Below are 15,566 nucleotides of genomic sequence, written 5' to 3' on the forward strand. Positions count from 1 at the left end.
AAAGGAAAAAAACGAAAAAGAAAATTACAAAATATAATTTGTACATCAAACTTCCACTTTCTGCATCAAATCAAATGAACCAGTACCCACTTTAACTGGCAATCCAAGACATATCCTAGAAGATGGGGTTTCCAAATCATCCATCTCACCATGATATGCTGCTTCCCTAATGAATTTAGTAGCTGTCTCAAAACACATTCTACTTAAAGGAGAAATAGAATCGCTTATGCCTCCAAGTCTGTTCATTGAACGAAACTTACCAGTATGAGTCATAAAGTCGGCAATAAGGGATAGGTGGCGTATGTTGACAGATATACCATAGGACTTGAAAACATTCATAACCTCTCTAATGATGGTTTCTCTGGCAGCCTCTATTCCATAAGTATTCAGCATAGCATGGATGTCATTAGAATATATATACCTTACGTCAAGAGCATCTTGCAATTTCCAAAATGTAAAGAAATCTACTCCCGCGGTCTGTAATGCTGGAATCTTTTCTCTTTCTTTGGCTGATATTTCCTCCCTATCTTTTGGATTTCTTCCATAGTAAATAACTTGATTTTCCTTGCAAGTAATTTGTTGACAGTGATTAACGTTCCCAGAGCTTTGGATGTAAACCTTCTGGGCTGCCTCCTGAGCAATCTACAGATGGCATAGTTTCAAACAGGTAAATTTCAAGGGCATTGATGATGAGGAGAGTTAAATATACACAATTCTAAACATTGCACGTCATATGTTAGTCGTTTTTTGGAACAAAAATAGTTTCCAGCCACATTAACGAACAACTGCAAGAGAACCCATGCACAAAATATTGCAAGTTTACATAAAATAGAAAAAAAATGAAACCAAAGGTAGTGTTTCACCTGGTCAAACTAAGGACCATTTCTAGGAAAACATGACATTAACTTTACAAATGTAACAAGGAATATTGGTGTCTGTTGTTTATGCATGGGTAATTGGCAAAAGAAATGAATGCTATAATAGAGAGGATGAATATGTTGTACCTGAGCCAGTAAAATATGTGGTTCATTAATAAATTTGAAATGGATCTCAAAGTGAAACCCCTTAGCTGCCACAAAAATTCTTCGGTCTTTCTCGTTTGGCTTTAGTTTAGTTTTGGTCCTCTTCTCTTCTCCAGCATTTGACATGGTCTTCTTTTGGGGTAATTCAGAGAGATTACCATCTTCATATTGCCTTTCAGCTGTATCCTCTTTAGTGCTCGGATTATCAGTCTCATAATTTTCACTGTCATATCCAAACAACATTTTCCCATCACCCACCTTCTCTTTACAACCATCTTCATAGTCCATCTTGTCTGTAGCTTGCTGCTTTTGCCTTTGTGCATCTAGACGAAGATCCTCAATCCCTTCACCATGGTTAATATGATGTCTTTCCTCTTTAGCACCCAGATTATCAGTCTCATCATTCACTGACTCATCATTTTCACTGTCAGATCCAGCTGACATGTTCCCTTCATCTATCTCCCTGTTAGCATCATCTTCATAGTCCACTTCGTCTGTAGCTTGCTGCTTTCGTTTTTGTGCATCTAAACCAAGATCCTCGTCAGTCCCTTCACCATGTTCACCATCATCATCACCATCTTCCTCATGATGAGATTCATTTTTAGAAAAATCTTCCTCCATTTCATTTGAATCCTTGGACTTTGGGTCAGCCATGAAATCTTTAATGCCTTTAATTTTGGAGAGCAATTTTACATGTTTTTCTATGTCATCCTCCAACTGCCTAACAAATACAGTACTAAGTGTTTCCTCCCAATCTTCTGATGAACCATCAGCATATTTTGGATAATGCTCAGGTTTGTGAAGCTTCATTTCAAGCTTATAAATACGGCAAACCTTATCATGATGAAGGGCAAATGGCTTGACACTGACTTTCATTCTATCTATTATGTCTGCCACAGTTATTTTCTTCAATTTATCCGCAAGACGCTTGGCATCTTCCCTGCATGTACATATCCAAAATGCATAAAATTAGGACGTTAGAATTTTATTTTTTATTTTTTATTTTTTATTTTTTTGTGTGTGTGTGTGTGTGTTGGGGGGTGGGGGGACGGGGAGGGGGAGGTGGGTGTGGAGATAGGGGTTTTTGGGGTTGGGGAAAGGCGGGGGATAAACCTACCATAGGAACCATTTGAGTTACGAAAGTTACCACTTAATCAGATTTATTCATGCACAACCAGTCTAGTTAATGATTTACATGTGAAACAAATACAAAAAAACCCTTCCATTTTGGAAAACAAAATAGAGGACGCTTAGCAAATATGGAGGTAACTATGTCTCAATCCGTAATGCAGTATCACCAAGGGTTACTTCGGATTTTCTTAACGTTGTGAAACTTAAAAGACCATAAACTTGAAGTGCACATTATTATAAGATAAAAAAACTGAAGTACAAAAATCTCAGAACAGCACCCTATTGTAAGCAACTTACTCTGATATCCCCTCATGCAATGGACATGTCATAAATGGAGTTTTAATTTTCTCAGAAGCAGTCATCAAGATCTCTTGGAGGCGTGGAATTCCAAGGGTCACATTCATCTCACCTCTACCAGCTAGATGAAAAGTATTTAACCTGAAAGATGGCATCATTAATAATGTGAATTCAATATCATATCCATATAAGTGAACACCACGCGAGCCTAAACACTACTAAGAACATTTTTGTTATCTAACAACTTATAATAAAGAGGATAATTGTTTTAGATACTGGTAGTGGAGGACATAATATAAAGTAAGCAGAAAATAAGTAACCGAATATATTTATATATTAACAGTTCAGAATTGCAAAATTTATGAACTTCAACTTCCTTTCTTTTGAATAGAAAGCATAGAAATTCCATTTATCTAGTTTATTGACCTTTAACAAGATATCCTCACTGCAACAAAAACTCTGAAGGTTTCAAGAGTATCTATTGAAATTCTTAGGTCTAACTGACGATGATGATAAAATTGATAACTGTTGGTTTACCTTAACCTCAAAATTAAGGTTTCATCCAATTTTCTCCACCACAGAACGATAACAGATCCATTGCAGTTTAGATGTTTGTACAAGTAAAGACAATTTTAGCATAGATATTGAGCCGCACAACATAATTTACAGTCTGGTTGTAAGTGCATTGCATACACTTAAATTTACAAAAGACATTGACCACATGTTATGTACAATTTTCTTTAGTTAGGAAATGACAAGACATACTAAAATCCAGTCGAGTCATCAAGAATTGAAGGATCAGCATTAACCACCTCAATCAGAAGCACAACCTCAAATGCTGGTAGCAACCACATACAAAAATCAATTCCTTATTTAACCTGATCATTACGCAATTGGCACCAAAGACAAGATATGTGCCCAAAAGCAAGTCGAGTTAGAGCTAGCACAGGTTCTAGTTTCCACCATTAACACAGAAGACTCTAAATGAGTTTGAGCACCAAGTAATTCAACTTCATTAGAAAATTATGACATTAGCTGGTTCTCACACTGTAATTGGTGCCAATGAATAAGATGCATCTAAGGTGTAGTTTACTCAGGTTCTAGTTCCCTCTAATAAGGTTGGGAAAGGAGACTACCAGCTAAATTAGTGCCTAAAGAGATAAATATCATCATGGTCTCTCTTGAAAAATTTATGCTCTTTCCTCCATGTTGCAGATTCGTTTACAAACTCAAATGTAATCCATCTCTTACCACTTGAAACAAGGTGCAGGGAGCACCAAATTACTTATAAGAATTTCAAATTTTTCTTTAAGCACAGAAAGAAACTTACGTCATCTGTGTAGATGGCTCTCCTACAGACTGAGCAGCAAGAACACCGACTGGCTCTCCTGGCTGGGCAAGACTAGAGAGATATTTATGCTCCATTAATCTTAACAACCCCTCTCGATTCAATAAGTCATGATCTTGCTTCATGGACAATTTCTGCACGAATTTCTCTGTCTTCTTAATAAGAGCAGGAGGCAAATTCTTAATGTAAGCATTGGATTTATCAATTTGATGATGACATTTCTTGTAGATCGTTTCCTTATTCTGTAAATACATAAATTTAAACAATATAAATAGTGAAAACAGTTTATCTAAAAACTTCTGATAAAGAAAAAGAGTAACAAGGTCTCACAGCAGCAAATGCTTCGATGTTTGCTATAAAGCTTGTCTGATGGACATCCACACCATCTTCTCCATAACAAAACTGAATGATGGAACCATCAGAATCACGAACAGTGTAATCGTAGCAAACTTTAAGGCATTCAAGATTTTTTATTAGGCATCTTTGTAGATATCCACTTCGAGACGTTTTGACAGCTGTATCAACCAACCTATGAAGGAGAAAAAATTCACAGTTACAAGAGATCAGTAACAACACAACTATAGTTAATGACGATGACTAATTTTAAACCCTCTTCAGTTCAGTCATCGAAAATGATACAGAATGTCAAAAGTTGATTTGATTGATGAAAAGTCAAAAAGTGATTTTATACAAATGATAAAGGAACCTACAGTCAACTGAAATTACATGTGGGATACAACGCTTAGTTGAGTTCAGCCGAGTAAACCCGAAAGAAAAGTAGTACATCCAAAATACAGATGTACACCATCATGGGACAAAATATCAAAGAAATAAAAATAATAAAGAAGCAAGGCAAGTAAGGTTTCATGAAATTATTGAGGTCTATTTGATCACTGATCCTTAATTGCATTTAACAGTTTAAGAGTTCTCATTGTTGCATGGCTCAGGTCGGAACAAAATGCCATACGAGGTTCAGCAGGACCATCCCCTCCATTCTGGGTGATGGAGGAATAGATACTAATTGAGATGTTCAAACTCTATCACCCTATAGGTACAGAACCCATCCCACATTTACATATCAAACTCTATCACCCTATAGGTACAGAACCCATCCCACATTTACATATTTAACACTCATTCAACTAGAAGTTAAAAGTTTACCTAAATCCTTCAGAGTACAAACTAGGCAGGGCACCTGTAGGACATAGTATTTATTCACAAAAATCGCATTTCCAACAAGTACTTTACCCAGAAAAAGTAGCTCTTGATGGAAAGAACAATCTTAAACCAAACAAGTACGCACATCGGTATAGTTCCACTAGTCTGTGAAAAGCACTGCCTAAAACTTGAAAAATTCGTTCAAAACCTCAAGAGTTTTCACCAACACAATTATCCAATTAATCCATAAATTTCCACAAGGCCATTGTAATACAGTGGAACATCTCTTACCAAGATTGAAAGCACAAAAAATACTACAGAGAGTGTAAGTGGTGGTAATGCTTTCTTAAACTCTAACTAAGTACCTAAAGTGAACCACAAAAGCACCAACATAACTCCTTCCAAGACAGGAGCAGAATAATATTTTATGCAGTGCAAATGCACAAATCAGACACCAGTCATACAAAACCATTGCCCATTATACGATAAAATCATTTAAATATATAGTTTCCGAAGGAAGAGAAAATTTTTAACGTAAAACAATGAAGACAAGACCAAAGAAATCTTTTAAATTACCCTTCACGGCCAGCCATGCAATGGAAATAATACTCCTGGGGATGAAGACCAGAAAGAAAGCGATCAATTACAAGGCCTCCTGATCGAGAAGTCCAATCCCATGGAGGAAAGCAGGGCAATGTTTTGCCAGAAACCATCCGTGGGACTCGCTTTCCTTCTAGCTCTTGCTGGCCCAAATGTGAAGATATTTGTTGGAAATTGACCTGCCCGAAGCAAAAAAAAAAAAAATGCTGAAGAATGTGGGAGCTATATATTATGTCCTTTGGACTCTATAAACAAATTTTCAATCATATAAGAAGTTCTAAAAGAAACTACCAAAATACAATTAAATACACACAAAAAGTGAAACTTCAAACCACAATTTTGACCTCTTCTAGTAGTATTCATCAATGTTATCAAAACCATGCAACACATGATTCAAATAGTATCCTTGAATCGCATATCAGCTGAATCATTCTATTCAGCTTTGTGAATCGTATATTTATAGTGAATTGCAATTCTTCAATTCACTTTTCAGGAAACAAAATTTTTGTTAATCTCGATGAAGATTAAAAATCAAAGTTGCCCAAACCCATATAACTTGTAAAAAATTGAAAAATTTTAAGAAAACAAAACAAGAATGGCTTCTTGACCGAACAGCAGCTTGAAGTAGCAGGTCATTTGCTAAGAGGAAGATCGCTTAATGAAACAAAGCGTTTTCAACGAAAAGCTTAATGAAATGATACATTTTAAAGGAAAGGAGAAAAAAGACAAAACAAATAAAAAATTGACAGGAATGAGGTGGGAGGAAAATAAAAAAAAGCAGATAAAATAAATGGATAAGAATTTAATACACAGTTGATAGTTTCCAAAAACTGATAAATTTATTGTTTTCTTAATGCCTTATTAAAAATCTCTTGTAATTTTTATTTATTCATTTTTTCTTTTTAAATATATAGTTTAATGAAAAATAGCTAAAATATATTATGAAAATCAAATAACTCTTCTGTCATTTCTCTTTATTAGTGTTAAATAAAAATATTTTTTTACTATATAATAAATAAATTTTTTGGAACATTATGTATTATTCTAAAATTGTAGTTAAATATAATTAAACTTAAATATTTATTTATACAATGATAAATAATAATATTGTTAGAAATTTACATGTATCTCTTGCGATACACAATACATTCCAATACATGATTCATATTTTTAGCAAAACAATATGTGTTATGTTCTACAACTTAACAACCTTAATATTTATAACACTTGAATATGAAAATGACAGGACACTAGGAAAGAGAATGGAAGAAACTTACTGCACCACCTTTAGCTCCAGATGTAGTCATAAGAGAGATACAATTTTTAGCAGGGGGCTTATATAGCCCTTTAGACAACAATCCTTTGAGTTCCTCAGACTTGCTTGTTCTATCATTTAGTTGACTAATCATTTTTCGATCCAGGGATGCCAAGGCAGCTTCTCCATTACTGCGAATAGTTTTTTCAATATTAAACTGCAGGATCATGGGATCTGCAAGGAAAATGCTAAACGGTTACAACTCATCAAATGAAATAAATCACATAATAGTAATAATAATGATTAAAATATACACAAAATATGAGACAGAAAACAAAAAATAAATAAATTATCCAAGAAAAGAAAGGTAGATCAACAGCATGCTTAGGAGTACGACATGAAAAACAAAAAACATCCCAAGGGAATATTCCAGAAATTATTCACCACCTAGAACAACTGTCTGCCTTAACTGAAACAACTGTTTCTGTTTATTGAAATCTCATCCAACGATATACTTGCTTAAATACTAAATTCCATGTTAATTATATTTCCCAAGTCTGCATATACATTTTCGTAGAAACCTAGGCAACCCTAAGTTACTTCAAGGAAGTACAGAGATCTATACAAATGCATTTATGTCTATGTACATAAATATGTATCAGCTTTCTAAAACAGCAGGCATACCTAATTTTTCATTAGTTTTCAGCTTAACAAACTGACAATGAACTTCTTCACCAATCTCATCACATTTATCAAGCAGTTTCTTCCTTTCTCTGTCTTTCACTTCCACCAGTAAAAGATCATCGACTCCACATGTGAATCCATGCATCTGAACCACAAAGAGCACATTTTGCTAGTTTATGTAAGATTGACTAACCTCGCAACACAAAGAAGGACTAATCCAAGAGGAGAATAAAATTTATAAAATATAACAGCATCCAAGAAAATGCCTTGCCTGCAAATAAACAGTAAATAAACGACTCAGTGCAGAGAGCAAATTCCCTGCTGTATTTGAGCCATAGAGCTCCTGAACAGTGTGGACCAAACCATATTCACCAAACTGAGCCTTGTCAATCACACCACGAACCAAATTATTTTTATATATAAATAACTTGTCCTCATCTGGCTCCCCCTTCATCTTCATTCTATCCTTATCAGCTTCCTTTTGTGCTCTTCGCTTGTTCACTTTCTTTGATCTAGCATTACCAGCTTCATTTTCTCCATTTGATTTATTATCCTCTGTTTTATCATTGAAAAAGTCTCGAGGAACTTTTGTATCTTTTTCAACAGAAAATGGAAGAAAACCCTTTGTGATATGATTTAACAATGCAGTAATAACCTGTAAGGAGACAAGTACAGGGAAAGGAAAAAAAATGACCTCTTAAACCATTAAATGCAAAATCCTCCACAAAAACATCACCAAATTCTACATTTCAGAAACTAGATAAATTATTGACTTTACATTTGTACATTCTGGAAGGAATAACATAACTAGTTATGCATTTTTGTTTTCATCTTCAAACACAATATCAAGGCACTTAACTGTGTGGATGCAAAACAAATATGGAAATTTAACTAACAATTACCTGCTTCCCTGTCCAAAGAGGCTCAGGTTTCATAATTGCAGGCAGAAGGGGGAAGACCTCATCTTCGGAACTTGACATGAAAACTTTATGCCCAAATTTCCTGGAGAGAGACTTTGATCCAATGGCAGAAACACCAGAACTATAAAGAAGTTGATTAAACTCCTCCCATCCTAAAAAGGTATCCTTTTTTGAAAGAAGGACAGCACTGACAATGTGATCCTGAAAATTTTCAAAAATAAATAAATAAGAAAACTGAAGCTACTGCTACAAAAGCAAGTAAAACAGGTACTTTTATTTATTAAAATGAAAAATATAACAAAACCTGAATTAAGGCTCTAATGGGTTCACCACTGGTAGGCTTGACATATTGATTATTTGCATTTACTATGTTGTATGCTTCTGCACGAGAAATTTCATCTTGCGGAAAATGTACATTCATTTCATCACCGTCAAAATCAGCATTATATGTACTGAAAGAACAACAAATTTTAAATCATTAAAGGCTAGCTTTGCAAGACATAGTTAACAATCAATCTCAATTAGTAAAGATGCGCAAAGTAAACTACAAATATAGATATGCATAAAAGTATATGCTTGTCTCTATAGTGTCAACCTGCAATTTGCATAATGCATGCGAATTGTTTTCTCTCCCTTCAACACGCGAACTACATGTGCCATTATACTGGGTTTGTGAAGTGTAGGCTGCAACCAAAAAAAATATCATTAATAATTTTAAATCTAGCTAAACATAGGACCAAAAAACACACAAGTACCCAATAAAACATGTAATCCTACATAGAAGAAAACCAGGTGCACAAGAAAATCTAACCACTTCACTTCCAAAAATTAATATGTCTTGCTTGTTTAGCAGAAGGACCAAAAATAAAGAATGTGCAAATTAATAAATGAACCACATATCATAAAGGCTAGTATCAAATGCTCTATGTATATTTTAATCACTACTAGAAATTTTAAACTTGCATTGCACAATGAAAAAAAATACATAGGTAAATTATGACTAGCTTCACAATTCAGTTTCTTACAAAACTATCTCCACATCAGGTGCTCAAAGACAATTATACGCTTTAGTTTAATATAAAAATATATTTGTGAGAATATTTATACTTGTATAACATTTTTTCCCAATAACAAATTCCATAATTGCAAACAAATAAACTCTTCAAATTAGCACAATTGATTGCAATTATAAGACATTTAAGCATTTTTGAAAATTAAATTTAAAAGTATATTGTAATCTTCTCTGGTAAATATGATAACAAAGTCATAATCCAATATTCAATAAGCATATAATTAAAACTTGCTACAAAGGGGGTAGCACTATCAACATCCAGATTTAGCAGCTGGTTTCCATGAATACCAACCAACGAAGGTAAAACACCTATGCATCTCGTATCATTACTAAGATACCAAAACAAGCTTATTTCCATTACACATACATAAAGCACCAAAGTATGAAAAAAAATATTAAAAACGAGTCCACTAATGTACTATCTATTTTCAATACCATGCTCCAAACTCTTGAGCAACTTCAAATACGAAATAACATGCACAACACACACTCATTAAATAGACAAATATCACTTTTATAGAAGTAAATGGCTGATAAAGATCATAAGCATAGCAGACAAGTAGAGTAACAGGAGCACCATATGCTAATCCTTATAACACTGTTGGACTCCCAAAAGGTAAAATAGTTTCATGTCTTATCAATGATATACATCTATTAAAACGGTAAACAGGGTAACATTAGAGTTAAAACATTCAAATAAAAAGAAAAGGTGTCATACTTGTCGGTTGACAAGCACAATATCTCCATCTTGCAAGTGGCGGTACACAAATTTTCCTTCAGATTCATAATCACAAAACTTCCCATGTTGCACTAAACCCCCTCTAGAAGAGGGTAATTTTCTTGACACTGAAATGCGTGATTTCCGAGCTAATAATCTAACAGTAGATAACTTATCAACATAGTGTGTGGCTCCAGGATGGATTTCAGAACCATTAATGATAGCATCCCTCAACTTCCCAACATTCCATGGAGTCACCCTCTGAAAAAACAAATTTTTGATAAAATTAAAAATAATAGAAAGGAAACATGCTGAACAAAGTACATATGAAGTTATAATCAGTGTATATTCTTCCATAAACACTAAAAATTGGCCATCATAATCATCTACTATAATAACTGCATTTCTAAAATACTTAAAGGCACAGTATTCGAGCTTCTAAGTTATACAAATTGAATCTTCAGAGATCCAACTAATTCCCATAATATCAGAAAGGAAAATTTTATAAGAAATAACATATGCCCGTAGGTCAGATTTGAATGATTGTACAGAAACAAGTAAAATATTATTTTTGATCAACTAAACATAGACACAGTCATCAGATAAACATCCCAAATTACTTTGCATGCAGACTATGGTTGGGAGATAAAGAACGAAGGGATAAGTAACAATAATTAATACTTATATTTGAAAAATTATGCTATCTAGAGGAAATACCTATATAATACAACCGCGATAAATAAAGGGAAAGACTAGAGCATAGGAGAAATCAGTACTTGTAGTACTTACTATCAATTTTAAAGAACCTTATGCATAGACAATCTGATTCAAGGCATACTACCATGGATGCCTTCACAGGACAATAGAATAAGTCTATATTATGTGTGTCCTACCTATCCCAGCATATGCACAATGAAAGTAGACAATTATATGAAGAAGCAAATAAAAGAAAATCACGAATCATTTAAACTACCATGACCAAGAAACCAACTTGTCATTTGAAGCTTTTACCTCAGGATATGTTAATCTTAATGCAAAGTATGGAGGAATTCCAATTTCATTGACAGCCAAATAGGGATCCGGTGATATGACAGATCGACATGCATAATTAACTCTCTTTCCCATCATCTTCTGGCGAAACAGTCCCTCCTTCTTCTCCAGCAACTGACATATCCCTGTAGCCATCTCTTTTCGACCTAAAACAAATAACAGAAAAACCACTGGTTAGCTATTCCAAGCAATTAATTATTCATCAATATAATGTTACTCATTATTCTACTTTAATAACAAGTATTTTAGAAGATTATGTTCTCCCAAAGGAAGCGCACTCAAGAAACACACATGAAACTGCAAACATATTTTTATAAGCAGAATATAGAAAGTAATAAATACACTCACCTGCAGCACTTTTGCTATTAAACATCACATTGATAGACTGTTGGAGAGCCATCCACCGGCTTACTATCTTTGCATATCCTGAGTTGTTTATATGAGCATTTCCAAGATCAATATTTGACTGCAATACCTTAGTTAATAAAACAGTTTGAGGATGCTCCATCACCTGGACACAAAAAGCAAGCAACAAGAATGGTACTGTTAATGTTGCCTCAAAACATGGAAAATGCTTACCTGCAGTTGAAAAATTAAATTCATATGCTAGAAAAACTATAGAGGACAATCACATATAAGAATAAGATTGTCTTAGAAACTTCACAAACCAACACCTTTTAGAATTAAGGTTGGTAAATCTCCTCACCAATATAAATAAACAAAATTGGCTTGTTAGTGAGAAAAAAGAGGGCAAGATTCTTTTAACTAAATATCAACTTACAGAATCACCACCCTTGGCTGGTGGACGAAATTTGATTGGAGGTACAAGAACATTCTCCAAGAAAAACATTGTATAACTTGCTTTCTTCCCAAATCCCTGATGCCGGATATTACAAATAAGCGAGCAAAGTTGAGCCTCATTTTCCCACAGAAGCCTCAAAATTTCTTTGACCTTTGACATAAAGAGAAATTAAAAAGTACTTTTGATATCAGAAAAGGTTCTACACTAAAGAACTAGAAAGCAATAGAATTACCATAGAGATATCCACAAAATCTAAACATAACCGTTAACCAAGCGAAAAACACACCTCTGATGGCAACAAAGGTCCTGTAGAGGATTTTTTTTGCTTAAAATACTTATTAGGCACTTTGCTGCCTTTTGTTTTATGATTTTTCTTCACAGAAGATTGACTTCCAGGAGAGAGAGCTCTAAATGCATCTGAATTATCTTTGTCAACATCATTATCCCAGGGAGGTGAATCATTAATAATTTCTTCGTCAGACACCGATGCCTCTTGATGTCCATCAGCAAAAGGCCCTTCTATGTTGGACCCACTAATAACATTTGCTCTAATGTGGGCACCTGACATACTCTACAGCCATCATTTTATAAGTATAGATAAGATATAATATGAAGAACTTGTAAAACATGAGAGTTGTAATTGTCAGTTCACTTAAGTAAGCATGCACTGCTTGAAGACATATACACCAAGCATCCACACGAACACACAGATATATACATGCAAACATAGAGATACCATATAGCCACATACTTGCATATCTCATATATTTCAAATGATAACATGCATTCAACTTGAGAAGATTTAAAATCTTCTAAAAATATCACTGTAATCAGTCTGTTGATGGCCACTAGCATCAATAAGTTTTGAAGACACTAAGTATATAAACAGATATACCTTATGTAACCATCCGAAAGTAGGTCTGCTAATCTTAGGATTTTTAGCACTGCAATTCATGCATTTCGTGGTCTTCAGTTTATTCTTCTGTTTGAAAGGATTCTGTTTCACAGAATCTCTTTTTGCAGAATTTGGTTTCAGAATTTTTTTCAAAACAGACATTACTTCAGTAAAATGGAGAGAGGTCCACACTTGCTGCTTAGACTCGGCACTGTGGCACATCCTTCCATCATCATCCTTTGCATATGAGAATTGACTAGGTGAGTCAGAATCTAGCTCTTTTGCCCCAACAACATCACCTCTCATGATGAGTTCCAATTGAGAAATACACTTCTCAACCTTAATTGATAACAAAAATAAACATTAGAAGGCTCTGAAGGCTGCAATACATATAAACTCCATTAAAGCAATTACAGGATCACCATAAAGTTGTAGCTCTGACCTATAAGAGCCTCATAAACATACAGTTATGAATTACCTGTTTTCGACCTGCCCGAAAATGATAGCAGGAAAAACAAGTTCTTTGTAGAAGGTCATAAAGGTTATCAAATAACAAGGGATTATAGACAGGTGAAACAAGATCAATATGACCACAATGTCCAGGGCAGAAATATGAGCGTTGGCCACAAGAAATGCAACTGCATCGAGACAAAGAACAAACTCTTATCAGCTGTAAGTCACAAACCGAGGATGCATACTAAGACAACATACATATTACACATCAACCACTCTTTTCCCTTCTAAAATCTTTTTGCGAAAGGAAAAAAATGAATATGTAAAAAATAATACATAAATCAATAATTCAATGCTTGATTTTCTGTCCAAGATGTCCAAAAGTTAGGTTCATTGGAGTAAAAAAGTCCACAACATATATTACTACCATCTCAATTCTCAAATTAAGCATGTGTTGATAATTTGTGGAAACATCGGCACTAAAAATTAAACCAATCAAAATCCTCTATATCACACTGCTATGGAAATTCCAATAACCTTTACTACGTTATGAGGAAGATAAAATAAAGAAACTAAGCAAATTCATCTGTTATCAATCTCGGAATGGAACGGAAAATGCTATCATTTCATAGATGCTTTTTTTTTAATCAATTTCAATCAATGTAAACTTGCCTACTTTTCCCATTCATCACAGTTTTCGAAAGCCTCGAAACTGCCCTTTTATTGATTTTTTATTTTTTTATTTTGCTACTTTTATCAGAATAATAGTAATATAACACCAACCAAGAAAAAAAAAGCAAGAGAAGCAGGAACAAATTTGAATTTGGCTGTTATACTAATTGCCTAGGGAGAGAGTTTAAAATGCAATAGACTGAGAATGTGGAAGAGACTTACTATGCGTCGTCATGTAAAGGACCCATCGCTGGATCATAGAGTCCACCAGGTATGGGTCGCTCCACATCGTTCAACAAAATTGGGCTCGTAACCTTTACAAAACTATGCTTACGAACGTCTTCGTCTGTCATAAACCCAAACTGAACCGCCTCTACCGACTCCGTCGCAACCTACAATAAAGTTCATGAATTAAGAAAATTACTTCATCGAAAACAAAAATCATAGCTTGATTATCTACAACACCCAAGACAAAGAAAACGAAACGAAACTTAGATGTTGATAGCTTTATGATTCCAATTCAGGAAAAAAGAACAAAAACAGTGGCTTCAAAAACCAAACAAAGAAACATAGTAGGAAAAAGTAGAGAAGACAAACCTCGCTATGAGCCATGACGGAGAGAAAGTCTGAGAGTGCTGAGACAGTGTAAAAGGCGGTAAAGAGAGAGAGAGAGAGAGAGAGAGAGTTGGAGTGGAGATGAAGGAGAGAGAAACAAAAAGAGAAAAAAACAAAAAACAAAAAAAAAAAAAAAAAATTTAAACGTTGCGAAGGGTTTAGGGTTCTAGTGGAGAAGAAGAAGACGAAGAACGCGGCGGCTTATATACTTCACCCAGCTTACCAGCTCGGCCGCACCAACTGGGGCATTTCAGCACCAACGTTATATATTTGTTATAATTTTACACCCACACCCCCCCCCCCCCAAAAAAACAAAATAAAATTTAAAAGGTTAAATATCATTATTTTGTTTTTTCAGTAGTGAAAATTGGTCCAATTACCATTTAATTAAATTTCTAATTTTTAGCACTTCTTTTTTCTTTTTTTAAAAAATTAAAAAAAAAAAGTAAAAAAAAGGTATAGTTACCAAGACTCGGTACCATCACACCTACTCTAACTCCCTCCAAATCATGGTTCGATTCATCATCTGCTAAACTACTAGCCTTAGTGGTAAAATTTAAAAATAATATGTTAAAATGGCATTTGGATATCTCTTATATTAAACCTTATTATTCAAGTTTTGTTTTTGGTTCTTATTTTGTTCAAGTTAAAAATTAATTGGGCCTACCAAGCCCAGCATGCTTTTTATATAGCATATTTCATTTTGAATGATAAATAATTTTAAAGTTAACTTTCTTTCTCTTTTTCTTTTTCTTTTTAAACTTAGATATGGATTTAAATTGATTTATTTTATGCAAATGGTGATACATTAGAAGTTCCTAATACACATTCATAAAATTAAAAAAAAAAGTTAGACAAAAAGCGGTATAAATTT

At 34.1% G+C, this 15,566-nt stretch overlaps 1 protein-coding gene across 1 annotated transcript; it reads right to left on the reverse strand.

The window, feature by feature from the left end:
• Positions 1-13: 13 nt before the first annotated feature.
• On the reverse strand, positions 14-14,938 carry LOC107403749 (DNA-directed RNA polymerase I subunit 1). Its single transcript, XM_016010661.4, has 21 exons — positions 14,675-14,938; positions 14,300-14,469; positions 13,431-13,590; positions 12,953-13,291; positions 12,344-12,628; positions 12,037-12,207; positions 11,604-11,766; positions 11,217-11,401; positions 10,206-10,466; positions 9,011-9,099; positions 8,720-8,867; positions 8,398-8,616; positions 7,767-8,150; positions 7,496-7,640; positions 6,834-7,045; positions 5,533-5,735; positions 4,129-4,327; positions 3,781-4,040; positions 2,451-2,591; positions 1,005-1,962; positions 14-642 (listed from the first exon to the last, which is right to left on the reverse strand). The coding sequence occupies exons 1-21, from the start codon at positions 14,687-14,689 to the stop codon at positions 46-48; spliced, it is 5,304 nt and encodes a 1,767-aa protein (XP_015866147.3). The 5' UTR covers positions 14,690-14,938; the 3' UTR covers positions 14-45.
• Positions 14,939-15,566: the final 628 nt, after the last annotated feature.

The sequence above is a fragment of the Ziziphus jujuba genome, chromosome 11 (genome assembly GCF_031755915.1).
Source record: "Ziziphus jujuba cultivar Dongzao chromosome 11, ASM3175591v1".
NCBI lineage: Eukaryota > Viridiplantae > Streptophyta > Magnoliopsida > Rosales > Rhamnaceae > Ziziphus > Ziziphus jujuba.

Coding starts and splice junctions, on each gene's coding strand:
- LOC107403749 (XM_016010661.4), bottom strand. Junction 12,208..12,343: donor GACCTTTGTTGCCATCAGAG/GTGTGTTTTTCG, acceptor TTTATGTCAAAG/GTCAAAGAAATTTTGAGGCT. Junction 8,151..8,397: donor CTCTTTGGACAGGGAAGCAG/GTAATTGTTAGT, acceptor GTCTCCTTACAG/GTTATTACTGCATTGTTAAA.